The sequence below is a fragment of the Tinamus guttatus genome, unplaced genomic scaffold (assembly GCF_059628265.1).
Source record: "Tinamus guttatus ecotype Peru unplaced genomic scaffold, ASM5962826v1 Tinamus_guttatus_pri_ptg001314l, whole genome shotgun sequence".
NCBI lineage: Eukaryota > Metazoa > Chordata > Aves > Tinamiformes > Tinamidae > Tinamus > Tinamus guttatus.
In genome coordinates this window covers 25039-44568 of record NW_028289848.1, presented here as the reverse complement: position 1 = coordinate 44568, position 19530 = coordinate 25039, and the positions used below count along the sequence as shown (strand labels likewise).

Sequence of the window (19530 nt, the reverse complement as noted above, 5' to 3'; positions counted from 1 at the left end):
AAAAACGGCCTTAGGAGGTCAAAAATGCCCTGGGGAGGCCCAAAAATAGCCCTGGGGAGGCCAAAAACGGAACCCGGAGGCCAAAAATACCCCTAGGGGAGGCCCAAAAATGGCCTGGAGAGGCCCAAAAATGGAACCAGGGAGGCCAAAAATGGAACCAGGGAGGCCAAAAATGGCCTCAGGGACCCTAAAATACCCACTGGGGAGGCCAAAAACAGCCTGGGGAGGCCGAAAATGGCCTCGGGGAGCCCAAAAACAGCCTCAGGAGGCGGAAAATGGACCCAGGGAGGCCAAAAATGGCTTCGGGGAGGCCAAAAATGGCCCCAGGGACCCTAAAATACCCCCCGGGGCGGCCCCGGATCGTGGCCTTCGAGTCCGTGCACTCCATGGACGGTGAGGGGTGAAACGGGGCCAAATGGGGCCAGAAACGGGGCCAGGGAGGCCAAAAATGGAACCGGGGGCCAAAAATACCCCCTGGGGAGGCCAAAAATGACATTGGGAGGCCCAAAAATGGAACCAGGGAGGCCCGAAAATGGAACCAGGGAGGCCCAAAAATGGCTTCGGGGAGGCCAAAAATGGCCCCAGGGACCCTAAAATACCCCCTGGGAAGCCCCAAAAACGGCCTCGGGGACCCTAAAATAGCCCCTGGGGAGTCCAAAAATGGACCCAGGGAGGGCAAAAATGGGCTGGGGAGGCCCAAAAACAGCCCCTGGGGAGGCCAAAAAGGGCCTTGGGGAGGCCAAAAACGGAACCGGGGACCCTAAAATAGCTCCTGAGGAGCCCCAAAACAGCCTGAGGAGGCCAAAAATGGACCCAGGGAGGCCAAAAATGGAATCGGGGGCCAAAAATGACATTGGGAGGCCCAAAAACGGCCCCAGGGACCCCCAAAACCCCCCCGGGAGCCCAATAGGTCCCTATACATCCCCGGACGTCCTTATATGTCCCTACACATCCCTATATACCCGCGTATGTCCCTATACGTCCCCATCTGTCCCTATACATCCCTATATGTGCTCATATGTCCCCATCCATCCCCATCTATCCCCATACACTCCCATACGTCCCCATCCATCCCTATATGTCCCTATATGTCCCTATACATCCCCATACATCCCTATATGTCCTCATACGTCCCTATATGTCCCCATCTGTCCCCATATGTCCCCATACATCCCTATACGTCCCTATATGTTCCCATATGTCCCCATACATCCCTATATGTTGCTATACATCCATATACGTCCCCATACGTCCCCATACGTCCCTATACGTCCCCATATGTCCTTATACGTCCCCATATGTTCCTATACGTCCCCATGCGTCCCTATACATCCCTATATGTCACCATCTGTTCCTATACGTCCGCATACATCCCTATATGTCCCCATATGTCCCTATATGTCCCCATCTGTCCCTATACGTCTATGTCCCCATCTGTCCCTATATGTCCCCATATCTTCCTATACGTCCCCATATGTTCCTATACATCCCTATACATCCCTATGTGTTCCTATACGTCCCCATACATCCCTATAGGTCCCTATCCGTCCCTATATGTCCCCATACGTCCCCATACATCCCTATAGGTCCCTATACGTCGCTATACATCCCTATATGTCCCTATACGTCTCTATATGTCCCCATACGTCCCTATACGTCCCTATATGTCCCCATCTGTCTCCATACGCCCCTATACACCCCTATAGGTCCCTATACATCCCTATACATCCCTATACATCCCTATATGTCCCCATCTGTCTCCATACGTCCCTATACATCCCTATAGGTCCCTATACGTCCCCATCTGTCTCCATACGTCCCTATACACTCCTATAGGTCCCTATAGGTCCCTATACATCCCTATATGTCCCCATCTGTCTCCATACGCCCCTATACACCCCTATAGGTCCCTATAGGTCCCTATATGCCCCTATATGTCCCTATACATCCCTATAGGTCCCTATACGTCTCTATACGTCCCCATACGTCCCTATAGGTCCCTATACATCCCTATAGGTCCTCATCTGTCTCCATACGTCCCTATACACCCCTATAGGTCCCTATAGGTCCCTATACATCCCTATATGTCCCCATCTGTCTCCATACGTCCCTATACATCCCTATAGGTCCCTATAGGTCCCTATACATCCCTATATGTCCCCATCTGTCTCCATACGCCCCTATACACCCCTATAGGTCCCTATAGGTCCCTATATGCCCCTATATGTCCCTATACATCCCTATAGGTCCCTATACGTCCCTATACGTCCCTATATGTCCCCATCTGTCTCCATATGCCCCTATACACCCCTATGGGTCCCTATACATCCCTATATGTCCCCATCTGTCTCCATACGCCCCTATACACCCCTATAGGTCCCTATAGGTCCCTATATGCCCCTATATGTCCCCATACCTCCCTATACACCCCTATAGGTCCCTATAGGTCCCTATACATCCCTATATGTCCCCATCTGTCTCCATACGTCCCCATACATCCCTATAGGTCCCTATACGTCCCCATACGTCCCTATATGTCCCTATATGTCCCCATACGTCCCTATAGGTCCCTATCTGTCCCTATATGTCCCTATATGTTCCAATACGTCCCCATACATCCCTATCCGTCCCTATATGTCCCCATACATCCCTATAGGTCCCTATACATCCCCATACGTCCCCATAGGTCCCCATACGTCCCTATACGTCCCGCAGGGTCGGTGGCGCCGCTGCGGGCGCTCTGCGCCGTGGCCCACGACTATGGGGCGCTGACCTACGTGGACGAGGTGCACGCGGTCGGGATCTATGGGGCGCGCGGGGGCGGCATCGCCCAGCGCGACGGCCTGGAGGGCAGCGTGGACGTGGTGGCGGGGACCCTGGGTGAGCGCTGGGGGCGCTATGGGGCGCTATGGGGTGCTATGGGGCAGCTATGGGGCAGCTATGGGGCAGCTATGGGGCACAGTGGGTGTTTGGGTCTCTATGGCTCCTTATGGGTCTCTATGGGTCTCTATGGGTCTCTAGGGGTCGCAGTGGGTCTCTATGGCTCCCTATGGGTCTCTATGGGGCTCCGCTATGCGGTGCTATGGGGCGCTATGGGGCAGCTATGGGGCAGCTATGGGGCAGCTATGGGGCGCTATGGGTCTTTGGGTCTCTATGGCTCCCTATGGGTCTCTATGGCTCCCTATGGGTCTCTAGGGGTCGCAGTGGGTCTCTATGGCTCCCTATGGGTCTCTATGGGGCTCCGCTATGGGGCGCTATGGGGCGCGGTCGGGATCTATGGGGCGCGCGGGGGCGGCATCGCCCAGCGCGACGGCCTGGAGGGCAGCGTGGACGTGGTGGCGGGGACCCTGGGTGAGCGCTATGGGGCAGCTATGGGGCAGCTATGGGGCGCTATGGGGCACTATGGGGCGGCTATGGGGCACTATGGGGCGGCTATGGGGCGGGTATGGGGCGCTATGGGGTGGCTATGGGGCACTATGGGGCAGCTATGGGGCAGCTATGGGGCGCTATGGGGTGGCTATGGGGCGCTATGGGGCGCAGTGTGTCTTTGGGTCTCTATGGCTCTCTATGGGTCTCTATGGGTCTCTAGGGGTCGCAGTGGGTCTCTATGGCTCCCTATGGGTCTCTATGGGGCTCCGCTATGGGGCGCTATGGGGCGCGGTCGGGATCTATGGGGCGCGCGGGGGCGGCATCGCCCAGCGCGACGGCCTGGAGGGCAGCGTGGACGTGGTGGCGGGGACCCTGGGTGAGCGCTATGGGGCAGCTATGGGGCGCTATGGGGCGCTATGGGGCAGCTATGGGGCAGCTATGGGGCGCTATGGGGCACTATGGGGCGCAGTGGGGCAGCTATGGGGCAGCTATGGGGCGCTATGGGGCACTATGGGGCGGCTATGGGGCAGCTATGGGGCGGCTATGGGGCGGCTATGGGGCGCTATGGGGCGCTATGGGGCACAGCGGGTCTTTGGGTCTCTATGGCTCCCTATGGGTCTCTAGGGGTCTCTAGGGGTCGCAGTGGGTCTCTATGGCTCCCTATGGGTATGGGTCTCCGCTATGGGGTGCTATGGGGCACTATAGGTCGCTATGGGGCGCTATGGGGCGCAGTGGGTCTTTGGGTCTCTATGGCTCCCTATGGGTCTCTACAGCTCCCTATGGGTCTCTAGGGGTCGCAGTGGGTCTCTATGGCTCCCTATGGGTCTCTATGGGTCTCCGCTATGGGGCGCTATGGGGCAGCTATGGGGCGCTATGGGGCGGCTATGGGGCAGCTATGGGGCAGCTATGGGGCGCAGTGGGTCTTTGGGTCTCTATAGCTCCCTATGGGTCTCTAGGGGTCTCTAGGGGTCGCAGTGGGTCTCTATGGCTCCCTATGGGTCTCTATGGCTCCCTATGGGTCTCTATGGGTCTCTAGGGCTCGCAGTGGGTCTCTATGGCTCCCTATGGGTCTCTATGGGGCTCCGCTATGGGGCGCTATGGGGCGCGGTCGGGATCTATGGGGCGCGCGGGGGCGGCATCGCCCAGCGCGACGGCCTGGAGGGCAGCGTGGACGTGGTGGCGGGGACCCTGGGTGAGCGCTATGGGGCGCTATGGGGCGGCTATGGGGCGCTATGGGGCACTATGGGGCACTATGGGGCGCTATGGGGCACAGTGGGTCTTTGGGTCTCTATGGCTCCCTATGGGTCTCTACAGCTCCCTATGGGTCTCTAGGGGTCGCAGTGGGTCTCTATGGCTCCCTATGGGTCTCTATGGGTCTCTGCTATGGGGCGCTATGGGGCAGCTATGGGGCAGGTATGGGGCGGGTATGGGGCGGCTATGGGGCGCTATGGGGCGGCTATGGGGCGCTATGGGGCGCTATAGGTCGCTATGGGGCGCTATGGGTCTTTGGGTCTCTATGGCTCCCTATGGGTCTCTATGGGTCTCTAGGGGTCGCAGTGGGTCTCTATGGCTCCCTATGGGTCTCTATGGGTCTCCGCTATGGGGCGCTATGGGGCGCAGTGGGTCTTTGGGTCTCTATGGCTCCCTATGGGTCTCTATGGGGCTCCGCTATGGGGCGCTATGGGTCGCTATGGGGCTCAGCCCCATAGACCCACACTGTCCCCAGGGAAGGCGCTGGGCGCCGTGGGCGGCTACATCGCCGGCCCCGCCGTCCTGGTCGACACCATAGGGGTCTCTATGGGTCTCTATGGCTCCCTATGGGTCTCTATGGCTCCCTATGGGTCGCTATGGGTCTCTATGGCTCCCTATGGGTCTCTATGGGGCACAGTGGGTCGCTATGGGTCTCTCTGGGTCCCCAGGGAAGGCGCTGGGCGCCGTGGGCGGCTACATCGCCGGCCCCGCCGTCCTGGTCGACGCCGTAGGGGTCTCTATGGGGCGCTATGGGTCTCTATGGGTCTCTATGGCTCCCTATGGGTCTCTATGGGTCTCTATGGGTCTCTCTGGGTCCCCAGGGAAGGCGCTGGGCGCTGTGGGCGGCTACATCGCCGGCCCCGCCGTCCTGGTCGACACCATAGGGGTCTCTATGGGTCTCTATGGCTCCCTATGGGTCTCTATGGGTCTCCGCTATGGGGCGCTATGGGGCACTATGGGTCTCTACGTGTCTCTGTGGGTCGCAGTGGGTCTCTATGGGTCTCCTCTATGGGGCACTATGGGTCTATGGGTCTCTATGGGTCTCTATGGGTCTCTATGGGTCGCTATGGGTCTCCGCTATTGGTCGCTATGGGGCTCAGCCCCACAGACACCCCCTGTCCCCAGGGAAGGCGCTGGGCGCCGTGGGCGGCTACATCGCGGGCCCCGCCGTCCTGGTCAACGCCGTCCGCTCCATGGGGCTCTATGGGTCTCTATGGCTCCCTATGGCTCCCTATGGGTCTCCATGGGTCGCTATGGGGCACAGTGGGTCTCTATGGGTCTCTATGGGTCTCTCTGGGTCTCTAGGGAAGGCGCTGGGCGCCGTGGGCGGCTACATCGCCGGCCCCGCCGTCCTGGTCGACACCATAGGGGTCTCTATGGGTCTCTATGGCTCCCTATGGGTCTCTATGGGTCTCTATGGGTCTCCGCTATGGGTCGCTATAGGTCGCAGTGGGTCTCTATGGGTCTCTATGGGTCTCTATGGGTCGCAGTGGGTCTCTATGGCTCCCTATGAGTCGCTATGGAGTGCTATGGGTCTCTATGGGTCTCTATGGGGTACAGTGGGTCTCTATGGCTCCCTATGGGTCTCTATGGGTCTCTATGGGTCTCTATGGGGCGCTATAGGTCGCAGTGGGTCTCCGCCCCAGGGAAGGTGCTGGGCGCCGTGGGCGGCTACATCGCCGGCCCCGCCGTGCTGGTCGACACCATAGGGGTCTCTATGGGTCCCTATGGGTCTCTATGGGTCGCTATGGGTCACTATGGGGCACTATGGGTCTGCCTGGCTCACGCTATGGGTCACAGTGGGTCTCTGTCCCCAGGGAAGGCGCTGGGCGCCGTGGGCGGCTACATCGCCGGCCCCGCCGTGCTGGTCGACGCCATAGGGGTCTCTATGGGTCTCTATGGCTCCCTATGGCTCTCTATGGGTCTCTGCTATGGGGCGCTATGGGTCTCTATGGGTCTCTATGGGGTGCTATGGGTCTCTATGGGTCTCTATGGCTCCCTATGGGTCTCTCTGGGTCTCTGCTATGGGGCGCTATGGGTCTCTATGGGTCTCTATGGGTCTCTCTGGGTCCCCAGGGAAGGCGCTGGGCGCCGTGGGCGGCTACATCGCGGGCCCCGCCGTCCTGGTCGACGCCGTAGGGGTCTCTATGGGTCTCTATGGGTCTCTATGGGTCTCCGCTATGGGGCTCAGCCCCATAGACCCACACTGTCTCTAGGGAAGGCGCTGGGCGCCGTGGGCGGCTACATCGCCGGCCCCGCCGTCCTGGTCGACGCCGTCCGCTCCCTGGGCCCCGGCTTCATCTTCACCACGGCGCTGCCGCCCCCCGTGGCCGCGGGGGCCTTGGCCGCCCTGCGCGTCCTGGCGGCGCCGGAGGGGGCGACGCTCCGGAGGGCGACGCTCCGGAATTCCCGGCACCTCCGGGGGCTGCTCCGCGAGCGGGGGCTCCCGGTGCTGCCCTGCGAGAGCCACTTGGTGCCGCTGCCGGTGGGTCCGGGCGCCGGGGCCCAATGGGGGGTGGGGGGGGTCATAGGGGGATTGGGGGTCCCGGACGCCTGGGCCCATTTGGGAGGTTGGGGGTCCCGGACGCCTGGGCCCCATTGCAGGGGTTGGGGGGCCCGGACACCTGGGCCCCATAGGGAGCCCCAGACACCAGGACCCATAGGGAGGTCCCGGACGCCTGGGCCCATTGGGGAGGTTGGGGGGCCCAGATGCCTGGGCCCCATAGGGGGGGTTGGGGGGCCCATAGGGGAGGTTGGGGGGTCCCATAGAGGGTCCCAGACGCCTGGGCCCCATAGGGGGATTTGGGGGGTCCCATAGGGGGGTCCCGGATGCCTGGGCCCCATAGGGGAGGTTGGGGAGCCCATAGGGGGTCCCGGACGCCTGGGCCCCATAGGGGGATTTGGGGGGGCCCATTGGGGGGTCCCGGACGCCTGGGCCCATTTGGGAGGTTGGGGGGCCCATAGGGGGTCCTGGACACCGGGGCCCATGGGGGAATTTGGGGGGCCCATAGGGGGGTCCCAGACGCCTGGGCCCATTTGGGAGGTTGGGGAGCCCATAGGGGTTCCCGGACGCCTGGGCCCCATAGGGGAGGTTGGGGGTCCCATAGAGGGTCCCGGACGCCTGGGCCCCATTGCGGGGCTTGGGGTTCCCGGACGCCTGGGCCCCATAGGGGAGGTTGGGGGCCCCATAGAGAGGTCCCGGACACCAGGACCCATTGGGGAGGTTGGGGGTCCCATAGGGAGTCCCGGACACCGGGGCCCTTTGGGGGAGTTGGGGGTCCCAGACGCCTGGGCCCATTGGGGGGGTTGGGGGCCCATAGGGGGTCCCGGACGCCTGGGCCCCCATGGGGGGGTTGGGGTTCCCGGACACCTGGGCCCCATGGGGGGATTTGGGGGGCCCATTGGGGGGGTTGGGGGTCCCGGACGCCTGGGCCCCATAGGGACCCCTGGACACCTGGGCCCCATAGGGAGCCCCGGACACCTGGGCCCCATAGCGGTTGTGGGTCCCGGTGCCAGTCCCACTGATCCCCATAGCAGCTGTGGGTCCCAGCCCCACTGATCCCCATGGGGGTTGTGGGTCCCAGCCCCATAGCGGCTGTGGGTCCCGGCCCCACGGCTGCCCCACGGCTGCCCCACATCTCCCCCCAGGTGGGGGACGCGGCGCTGGCCGCCCGGCTCAGCCGGACCCTCCTCACCCGACACGGCCTGGGCCCCATAGGGACCCCCGGACGCCTGGGCCCATAGAGGGGGTTCCCGGACGCCTGGGCCCCATAGGGAGGTCCCGGACACCAGGACCCATAGGGAGCCCCGGACACCTGGGCCCCATAGAGGTTGTGGGTCCCGGTGCCAGCCCCACTGAGCCCCATAGCGGTTGTGGGTCCCAGCCCCATAGCGGTTGTGGGTCCTGGTCCCAGCCCCACTGAGCCCCATAGCGGTTGTGGGTCCCGGACGCCTGGGCCCTTTGGGGGTCGGGGTGCCCCATAGCGGTTGTGGGTCCCGGCCCCACGGCTGCCCCACATCTCCCCCAGGTGGGGGACGCGGCGCTGGCCGCCCGGCTCAGCCGGACCCTCCTCGCCCGTCACGGCCTGGGCCCCATAGGGACCCCCAGCCCCACTGATCCCCATAGCGGCTGTGGGTCCCAGCCCCAGTGATCCCCATGGGGGTTGTGGGTCCCAGCCCCACGGATCCCCATAGCGGTTGTGGGTCCCGGTGCCAGCCCCACTGATCCCCATGGGGGTTGTGGGTCCCAGCCCCATAGCGGCTGTGGGTCCCAGCCCCACTGATCCCCATAGCGGTTGTGGGTCCCAGCCCCACTGATCCCCATGGGGGTTGTGGGTCCCAGCCCCATAGCGGTTGTGGGTCCCGGCCCCACTGATCCCCATGGGGGTTGTGGGTCCCAGCCCCATAGTGGTTGTGGGTCCCAGCCCCACTGATCCCCATGGGGGTTGTGGGTCCCAGCCCCATAGCGGTTGTGGGTCCCGGCCCCACAGCTGCCCCACGGCTGCCCCACTGATCCCGGTCTCCCCCAGGTGGGGGATGCGGCGCTGCCGCCCGGCTCAGCCGGACCCTCCTCACCCGACACGGCCTGGGCCCCATAGGGACCCCCAGCCCCACTGATCCCCATAGCGGCTGTGGGTCCCGGCCCCACGGCTGCCCCACGGCTGCCCCACTGATCCCGGTCTCCCCCAGGTGGGGGACGCGGCGCTGGCCGCCCGGCTCAGCCGGACCCTCCTGGCCCGTCACGGCCTGGGCCCCATAGGGACCCCCCGGACACCAGGACCCATAGAGGGGGTTCCCGACGCCTGGGCCCCATAGGGACCCCCAGACACCTGGGCCCCATAGGGATTCCCGAACACCAGGACCCCATAGGGAGGTCCGGAACACCAGGGCCCCATAGGGGTCCCGAACACCAAGACCCATAGGGACCCCCGGATGCCTGGGCCCCATAGGGGTTGTGGGTCCCGGACGCCTGGGCCCCTTTGGGGGTCGGGGTGCCCCATAGCGGCTGTGGGTCCCAGCCCCATAGCGGCTGTGGGTCCTGGTCCCGGCCCCACTGATCCCCATGGGGGTTGTGGGTCCCAGCCCCATAGCGGCTGTGGGTCCCGGTGCCAGCCCCACTGATCCCCATAGCGGCTGTGGGTCCCGGCCCCACGGCTGCCCCACGGCTGCCCCACATCTCCCCCCAGGTGGGGGACGCGGCGCTGGCCGCCCGGCTCAGCCGGACCCTCCTCGCCCGTCACGGCCTGGGCCCCATAGGGACCCCCAGCCCCACTGATCCCCATAGCGGCTGTGGGTCCCAGCCCCACTGATCCCCATGGGGGTTGTGGGTCCCAGCCCCATAGCGGTTGTGGGTCCCAGCCCCACGGCTGCCCCACATCTCCCCCAGGTGGGGGACGCGGCGCTGGCCGCCCGGCTCAGCCGGACCCTCCTCACCCGACACGGCCTGGGCCCCATAGGGACCCCCGGACGCCTGGGCCCATAGAGGGGGTTCCCGGACGCCTGGGCCCCATAGGGAGGTCCCGGACACCAGGACCCATAGGGAGCCCCGGACACCTGGGCCCCATAGAGGTTGTGGGTCCCGGTGCCAGCCCCACTGAGCCCCATAGCGGTTGTGGGTCCCAGCCCCATAGCGGTTGTGGGTCCTGGTCCCAGCCCCACTGAGCCCCATAGCGGTTGTGGGTCCCGGACGCCTGGGCCCCTTTGGGGGTCGGGGTGCCCCATAGCGGTTGTGGGTCCCGGCCCCACGGCTGCCCCACATCTCCCCCAGGTGGGGGACGCGGCGCTGGCCGCCCGGCTCAGCCGGACCCTCCTCGCCCGTCACGGCCTGGGCCCCATAGGGGGTCCCAGCCCCACTGATCCCCATAGGGGCTGTGGGTCCCAGCCCCACTGATCCCCATGGGGGTTGTGGGTCCCAGCCCCATAGCGGTTGTGGGTCCCAGCCCCACGGCTGCCCCACGGCTGCCCCACATCTCCCCCAGGTGGGGGACGCGGCGCTGGCCGCCCGGCTCAGCCGGACCCTCCTGGCCCATCACGGCCTGGGCCCCATAGGGACCCCCAGCCCCACTGATCCCCATGGGGGTTGTGGGTCCCGGCCCCACGGCTGCCCCACATCTCCCCCAGGTGGGGGACGCGGCGCTGGCCGCCCGGCTCAGCCGGACCCTCCTCGCCCGTCACGGCCTGGGCCCCATAGGGACCCCCAGCCCCACTGATCCCCATAGCGGCTGTGGGTCCCAGCCCCAGTGATCCCCATGGGGGTTGTGGGTCCCAGCCCCACGGATCCCCATAGCGGTTGTGGGTCCCGGTGCCAGCCCCACTGATCCCCATGGGGGTTGTGGGTCCCAGCCCCATAGCGGCTGTGGGTCCCAGCCCCACTGATCCCCATAGCGGTTGTGGGTCCCAGCCCCACTGATCCCCATGGGGGTTGTGGGTCCCAGCCCCATAGCGGTTGTGGGTCCCGGCCCCACTGATCCCCATGGGGGTTGTGGGTCCCAGCCCCATAGTGGTTGTGGGTCCCAGCCCCACTGATCCCCATGGGGGTTGTGGGTCCCAGCCCCATAGCGGTTGTGGGTCCCGGCCCCACAGCTGCCCCACGGCTGCCCCACTGATCCCGGTCTCCCCCAGGTGGGGGATGCGGCGCTGGCCGCCCGGCTCAGCCGGACCCTCCTCACCCGACACGGCCTGGGCCCCATAGGGACCCCCAGCCCCACTGATCCCCATAGCGGCTGTGGGTCCCGGCCCCACGGCTGCCCCACGGCTGCCCCACTGATCCCGGTCTCCCCCAGGTGGGGGACGCGGCGCTGGCCGCCCGGCTCAGCCGGACCCTCCTCGCCCGTCACGGCCTGGGCCCCATAGGGACCCCCGGACACCAGGACCCATAGAGGGGGGTTCCCGACGCCTGGGCCCCATAGGGACCCCCAGACACCTGGGCCCCATAGGGATTCCCGAACACCAGGACCCCATAGGGAGGTCCGGAACACCAGGGCCCCATAGGGGTCCCGAACACCAAGACCCATAGGGACCCCCGGATGCCTGGGCCCCATAGGGGTTGTGGGTCCCGGACGCCTGGGCCCCTTTGGGGGTCGGGGTGCCCCATAGCGGCTGTGGGTCCCAGCCCCATAGCGGCTGTGGGTCCTGGTCCCGGCCCCACTGATCCCCATGGGGGTTGTGGGTCCCAGCCCCATAGCGGCTGTGGGTCCCGGTGCCAGCCCCACTGATCCCCATAGCGGCTGTGGGTCCCGGCCCCACGGCTGCCCCACGGCTGCCCCACATCTCCCCCCAGGTGGGGGACGCGGCGCTGGCCGCCCGGCTCAGCCGGACCCTCCTGGCCCATCACGGCCTGGGCCCCATAGGGACCCCCAGCCCCACTGATCCCCATAGCGGCTGTGGGTCCCAGCCCCACTGATCCCCATGGGGGTTGTGGGTCCCAGCCCCATAGCGGTTGTGGGTCCCAGCCCCACGGCTGCCCCACATCTCCCCCAGGTGGGGGACGCGGCGCTGGCCGCCCGGCTCAGCCGGACCCTCCTCACCCGACACGGCCTGGGCCCCATAGGGACCCCCGGACGCCTGGGCCCATAGAGGGGGTTCCCGGACGCCTGGGCCCCATAGGGAGGTCCCGGACACCAGGACCCATAGGGAGCCCCGGACACCTGGGCCCCATAGAGGTTGTGGGTCCCGGTGCCAGCCCCACTGAGCCCCATAGCGGTTGTGGGTCCCAGCCCCATAGCGGTTGTGGGTCCTGGTCCCAGCCCCACTGAGCCCCATAGCGGTTGTGGGTCCCGGACGCCTGGGCCCCTTTGGGGGTCGGGGTGCCCCATAGCGGTTGTGGGTCCCGGCCCCACGGCTGCCCCACATCTCCCCCAGGTGGGGGACGCGGCGCTGGCCGCCCGGCTCAGCCGGACCCTCCTCGCCCGTCACGGCCTGGGCCCCATAGGGGGTCCCAGCCCCACTGATCCCCATAGGGGCTGTGGGTCCCAGCCCCACTGATCCCCATGGGGGTTGTGGGTCCCAGCCCCATAGCGGTTGTGGGTCCCAGCCCCACGGCTGCCCCACGGCTGCCCCACATCTCCCCCAGGTGGGGGACGCGGCGCTGGCCGCCCGGCTCAGCCGGACCCTCCTGGCCCATCACGGCCTGGGCCCCATAGGGACCCCCAGCCCCACTGATCCCCATGGGGGTTGTGGGTCCCGGCCCCACGGCTGCCCCACATCTCCCCCAGGTGGGGGACGCGGCGCTGGCCGCCCGGCTCAGCCGGACCCTCCTCGCCCGTCACGGCCTGGGCCCCATAGGGACCCCCAGCCCCACTGATCCCCATAGCGGCTGTGGGTCCCAGCCCCAGTGATCCCCATGGGGGTTGTGGGTCCCAGCCCCACGGATCCCCATAGCGGTTGTGGGTCCCGGTGCCAGCCCCACTGATCCCCATGGGGGTTGTGGGTCCCAGCCCCATAGCGGCTGTGGGTCCCAGCCCCACTGATCCCCATAGCGGTTGTGGGTCCCAGCCCCACTGATCCCCATGGGGGTTGTGGGTCCCAGCCCCATAGCGGTTGTGGGTCCCGGCCCCACTGATCCCCATGGGGGTTGTGGGTCCCAGCCCCATAGTGGTTGTGGGTCCCAGCCCCACTGATCCCCATGGGGGTTGTGGGTCCCAGCCCCATAGCGGTTGTGGGTCCCGGCCCCACAGCTGCCCCACGGCTGCCCCACTGATCCCGGTCTCCCCCAGGTGGGGGATGCGGCGCTGGCCGCCCGGCTCAGCCGGACCCTCCTCACCCGACACGGCCTGGGCCCCATAGGGACCCCCAGCCCCACTGATCCCCATAGCGGCTGTGGGTCCCGGCCCCACGGCTGCCCCACGGCTGCCCCACTGATCCCGGTCTCCCCCAGGTGGGGGATGCGGCGCTGGCCGCCCGGCTCAGCCGGACCCTCCTCACCCGACACGGCCTGGGCCCCATAGGGACCCCCAGCCCCACTGATCCCCATAGCGGCTGTGGGTCCCGGCCCCACGGCTGCCCCACGGCTGCCCCACTGATCCCGGTCTCCCCCAGGTGGGGGACGCGGCGCTGGCCGCCCGGCTCAGCCGGACCCTCCTGGCCCGACACGGCCTGGGCCCCATAGGGACCCCCAGCCCCACTGATCCCCATGGGGGTTGTGGGTCCCGGCCCCACTGATCCCCATAGCGGTTGTGGGTCCCAGCCCCACTGATCCCCATGGGGGTTGTGGGTCCCAGCCCCATAGCGGCTGTGGGTCCCAGCCCCACTGATCCCCATAGCGGCTGTGGGTCCCAGCCCCATAGCGGCTGTGGGTCCCAGCCCCACTGATCCCCATAGTGGTTGTGGGTCCCAGCCCCATAGCGGTTGTGGGTCCCAGCCCCACGGCTGCCCCACGGCTGCCCCACATCTCCCCCAGGTGGGGGACGCGGCGCTGGCCGCCCGGCTCAGCCGGACCCTCCTCGCCCGTCACGGCCTGGGCCCCATAGGGACCCCCAGCCCCACTGATCCCCATGGGGGTTGTGGGTCCCAGCCCCATAGCGGTTGTGGGTCCCAGCCCCACAGCTGCCCCACGGCTGCCCCACATCTCCCCCAGGTGGGGGACGCGGCGCTGGCCGCCCGGCTCAGCCGGACCCTCCTCACCCGTCACGGCCTGGGCCCCATAGGGACCCCCAGCCCCACTGATCCCCATAGCGGTTGTGGGTCCCAGCCCCACTGATCCCCATGGGGGTTGTGGGTCCCAGCCCCATAGCGGTTGTGGGTCCCGGTCCCAGCCCCATAGCAGTTGTGGGTCCCAGCCCCATAGCGGCTGTGGGTCCCGGCCCCACGGCTGCCCCACGGCTGCCCCACATCTCCCCCAGGTGGGGGACGCGGCGCTGGCCGCCCGGCTCAGCCGGACCCTCCTCGCCCGTCACGGCCTCTTCGTCCAGGCCATCAACCCCCCCACGGTGCCGCGGGGCCACGAGCTGCTGCGGATGGCGGCGACGCCCAATCACAGCGCGGCCATGATGGAGAACATGGCGGGTGGGCATGGGGGGGGGACATGGGGACAATGGGGACAGTGGGGACAGTGAGGGGAATGGGGGGAATGGGGACATGGGGGCAATGGGGGGAATGGGGACAATGGGGACATGGGGACAATAGGGACATGGGGGACATGTGCAGACATGAGGACAATGGGGGGAATGGGGGGGAATGGGGATGTTGGGGACATTGGGGGACAATGGGGATAGTGGGGACATGGGAGACATTGGGGGCAATGGGGACATGGGGGGACATGGGGGTGATGGGGACAATGGGGACAATGGGGGACATGGGAGACATTGGGGGGAATGGGGACAATGGGGGGAATGGGGACATGGGGGGACATGGGGACAATGGGGGGACATGGGGGGACATGGGGGTGATGGGGGCAATGGGGACAATGGGGACAATGGGGGGAATGGGGACATGGGGGCAATGGGGGACATGGGGGACAATGGGGACATGGGGGGACATGGGGACAATGGGGGTGATGGGGACATGGGGAAAATGGGGGGAATGGGGACAATGGGGGGGAATGGGGGGAATGGGGACATTGGGGGGAATGGGGACGATGGGGACAATGGGGACAATGGGGACATTGGGGACATGGGAGACATTGGGGGCAATTGGGGGAATGGGGACATGGGGGGACATGGGGAGAATGGGGATGTTGGGGACATTGGAGACATTGGGGGGAATGGGGACAATGGGGACATTGGGGACATGGGGACAATAGGGAGAATGGGGGGCAATGGGGATGTTGGGGACAATGGGGGACAATGGGGACATGGGGACAATGGGGACAATGGGGGTGATGGGGACAATGGGGAGAATGGGAACAATGGGGATAATGGGGACATGGGGACAATAGGGACATGGGGGACATGCGGGGACATGGGGACAATGGGGGGATGGGGACATGGGGGGACATTGGGGATGATGGGGAGAATGGGGGACAATGGGGACATGGGGGACAATGGGGACGATGGGGACATGGGGGGACATGGGTGGACATGGGGGTGATGGGGATGTTGGGGATAATGGGGACAATGGGGACATTGGGGACATTGGGGACAATGGGAGCGATGGGGACAATGGGGACATTGGGGACGATGGGGGGAATGGAGGGACATGGGGACAATGGGGACATGGGGGGACATGGGGGACAATGGGGGTGATGGGGGTGATGGGGATGTTGGGGGGAATGGGGGCAATGGGGACATTGGGGACAATGGGGAGGTTGGGGACATGGGAAACATTGGGGACATGGAGGGACATGAGGGGACATTGGGGACCATTGGGGACATGGAGGGATGTGGGGGGACATTGGGGACACGGGGGATATGGGGGACACTGGGGAACATGGGGGGACATTGGGGGGACATGGGGGTCATTGGGGACATTGGGGATATAAGGGGCCATTGGGGAACGTGGGGGGACATTGGGGACGTGGAGGGACACGGGGGGACACGGGGGGACACAGGAGGACAATGGGGACACAGGGGGACATTGGGGACATTGGGGACATTGGGGGGACATCAGGGACATGGGGACATGGGGACATGTGGGGCAGCCCCACACTGACCCCCCCCCGCCCCCCAGACCGGCTCTCCGAGGTCTGGGGCTCCCTGGGGCTCCCGCGGGCGCCGGCCCCGGCCCGGAGCTGCTCGTCCTGCCGGAGGCCCCTTCACCTGGAGCTGCTGAGCGCGGCCGAGCGGGAGCTGGGGTGGGGAGAAGGACGGGGCTGCGTCACGGCCATGGCCTGAGCCGGACGCCTGGGCCCCCCGTCCCCGTGTGCCGAATCCCCCCGGACGCCGGGGCCCTGTGTGTGAAACCTGCTTGGACGCCTGGGCCCCTCCCGGACGCCTGGGCCCCCTGTCCCTGTGTGCCAAATTCCCCCAGACGCCTGGGCCCCGTGTGTGAAACCTGCTCGGACGCCTGGGCCCCTCCCGTTCCCGTGTGCGAAACCTGCCCCGGACGCCGGGGCCCCGTGTGCTGAAACTCCCCCCCCGGACTCCCCATATCTGTGTGCGAAATCCCCCCCGGACGCCTGGGCCCCTCCCGGACGCCTGGGCCCCGTGTGTGAAACCCGCCCGGACGCCTGGGCCCCCTGTCCCCATGTGCTGAAACCCGCCCGGACCCCCCCATTCCTGTGTGCTGAAACCTGCCCGGACGCCTGGGCCCCGTGTGCTGAAACCGGCCCGGACACCTGGGCCCCTCCCGGACGCCTGGGCCCCCCATCCCCGTGTGTCGAATCCCCCCGGACGCCGGGGCCCCGTGTGCCAAAACCCGCCCCCCCGGACTCCCCATATCTGTGTGCGAAATCCCCCCCGGACGCCTGGGCCCCTCCCGGACGCCAGGGCCCCCCATCCCTGTGTGCTAAAACCCCCCCCGGACGCCTGGGCCCCCCCGTCCCCGTGTGCTGAAACCCTCCCGGACACCCGGGCCCCTCCCGGACGCCTGGGCCCCCCATGCTCATCCTGTCCCTGTGTGCTAAAACCCACCCGGACGCCTGGGCCCCGGGTGTGAAACCCGCCCGGACCCCCCCATCCCTGTGTGCGAAATCCCCCCCGGACGCCTGGGCCCCTCCCGGACGCCTGGGCCCCCGATCCCCGTGTGCTAAAACCCCCCCCGGACGCCTGGGCCCCCTGTCCCTGTGTGCCCAAATCCCCCCGGACGCCTGGGCCCCGTGTGTGAAACCCACCCGGACGCCTGGGCCCCCTGTCCCCGTGTGCTGAAACCCTCCCAGACACCCGGGCCCCTCCCGGACGCCTGGGCCCCCCACGCTCATCCTGTCCCCGTGTGCCGAATCCCCCCGGACGCCTGGGCCCCGTGTGTGAACCCTGCTCGGACGCCTGGGCCCCACCCGGACGCCTGGGCCCCCTGTGCTTGTCCCGTCCCTGTGTGCTAAATCCACCCAGACGCCCCATCCCTGTGTGCAAAACCCACCCGGACGCCTGGGCCCCCGTGTGTTGAAACCTGCCCCGGACGCCTGGGCCCCCTGTGCTTGTCCCATCCCCGTGTGCCCAAACCCACCCGGACGCTGGGGCCCCCTGTCCCCGTGTGCGAAACCTGCCCCGGACGCCTGGGCCCCTCTCGGACGCCTGGGCCCCGTGTGCGAAACCCATCCGGACGCCTGGGCCCCCCTGTCACCAGGGTCCCCTCTCCGCTCTCCCCGGACGCCGGGGCCCCTTTCTGCACAACAACCGCTTTGTCCCCACTCGTGTCACCCGCCTGGTTCTTTACGGGTCCCTCCCCCCCCCCGCCCGGACGCCTGGGCCCTTTGCCCTCCTTACGGGGAATGCGGAAGGTGACGGGGGTGGCCCTGTCCCCCCCCCGGTGTCACCGATACCATCGTCCCCTCCGGGGCGGTGACGTCAGCGGCGCCGCGGGGGGCCGGACGCCTGGGCCCCTCCGCGGGGGGTGGCCGTGGGGGGGGGTGTCACCTCCCCCCTCCGTTGTCCCCATTTCGCTGCCGTCGCTGCCACCCGCGCGGAGGGGCCCAGGCGTCCGGGAGCCTCTGTCACCCCCTGGGGACACCGGGACGATGAGTGTGGAGGTACCGGGGGGGGGGGTGTCCCCAACTGCTCCCCTGTCCCCGTCCGTGTCCCCCATGTCCCCGTGTTGCGGCTCTGTCCCCATAGGGTGTCCCCTCGTTGCACTGTGACCCCTTGTGCCTGTCCCCATGTCCCTCGTGCGTGTCCCCTTATTGCACCAGGACCCCTTTGTGCATGTCCCCATGTCCCCATATGTGTCCCCTTATTGCACCATGACACTTTTGTGCATGTCCCCATGTCCCCCATGGGTGTCCCCTTATTGCACCATGTCCCCATGTTGCAATGTGACCCCTTTGTGCACGTCCCCATGTCCCCATGTCCCCATGCATGTCCCCCTATTGCACCATGACCCCTTTTGAGCATGTCCCCATGTCCCCTATATGTGTCCCCTATTGCACCATGACCCCTTGTGCATGTCCCCATGTCCCCATGTGTGTCCCCTTATTGCACCATGAGCCCTTTGTGCATGTCCCCATGTCCCCATGTTACACCATGCATGTCCCCATGTCCCCTATGCATGTCCCCTTATTGCACCATGACCCCTTTGTGCATGTCCCCATGTCCCCCCATGCATGTCCCCCATGTCCCCCCATTGCACATGTGTCCCCCCATTGCACCATGACCCCTTCTTGCATGTCCCCAATTGTCCCCATGTCCTTGTCCCTGCAGGTACCGACATCCCCATCCTGGTGGCCTCCGCCCTCCTCAACCTCAACGTCCCCAACGCCCCCAACGCCCCCATTGTCCCCAATGTCCCCAACGCCCCCATTGTCCCCAATGTCCCTGATGCCTCCAACGCCCTCAACACCCTGGACGTCCCCAACGCCCCCAATGTCCCCAACGCCCCCAACGTCCCCAACGCCCCCATCGTCCCCATTGTCCCCAACGTCCCCGTGGCCGTCGGAGCCCCCCCGCGACGCGGCGCTGCTGGCGGCCGAGCTGGCGGTGCTGGCGCTGGGGGGCAACGCGTGTCCCCTGTGTCACGGGCTGTGTCCCCGGGGTGTCCCCATGTCCCCATGTCCCCTCAGCGCTGGGGGGCAACGCGCTGGCGCTGGCGGCGCTGGCGGGGGCGGCCGGTCCCCCGCGGCCGCCGCGTCCCCTCCGCCGCGGCCGGTGTCACCTGGCGGCGGCCGACGTGGCGGTGGCGCTGGGGACGCTGCTGCCGCAGCTGCTGTGGGACGCGGGGGGGGGCGGGGGGGGGCTTTGTCACCGGGGTGTCCCCAGGGGTGTCCCCTATTGGAGTGGGAGCCCTTGGGGCATGTCCCCATGTCCCCGTGTCCCCATGTCCCCATGTCCCCATGTCCCTTGTGCATGTCCCCCTATTGCACCATGACCCCTTTTGAGCATGTCC

The 19530-nt window shown here is 66.7% G+C and overlaps 2 protein-coding genes across 2 annotated transcripts; both read left to right on the top strand.

Annotated features, from left to right (window-relative positions):
* Positions 1-317: 317 nt before the first annotated feature.
* LOC148590486 (5-aminolevulinate synthase, erythroid-specific, mitochondrial-like) lies at positions 318-16388 on the top strand. Its single transcript, XM_088538990.1, has 5 exons — positions 318-393; positions 2716-2880; positions 6837-7105; positions 14460-14622; positions 16225-16388. Exons 1-5 carry the CDS (start codon positions 318-320, stop codon positions 16386-16388), a joined length of 837 nt encoding a protein of 278 aa, XP_088395116.1.
* Positions 829-2589, top strand: LOC148590487 (uncharacterized; the record flags this gene model as incomplete). Its single annotated transcript, XM_088538987.1, has 4 exons — positions 829-966; positions 1917-2016; positions 2137-2166; positions 2507-2589. Coding segments are annotated over exons 1-4 (351 nt in total), but the record flags the coding sequence as incomplete, so codon positions are not given.
* Positions 16389-19530: the final 3142 nt, after the last annotated feature.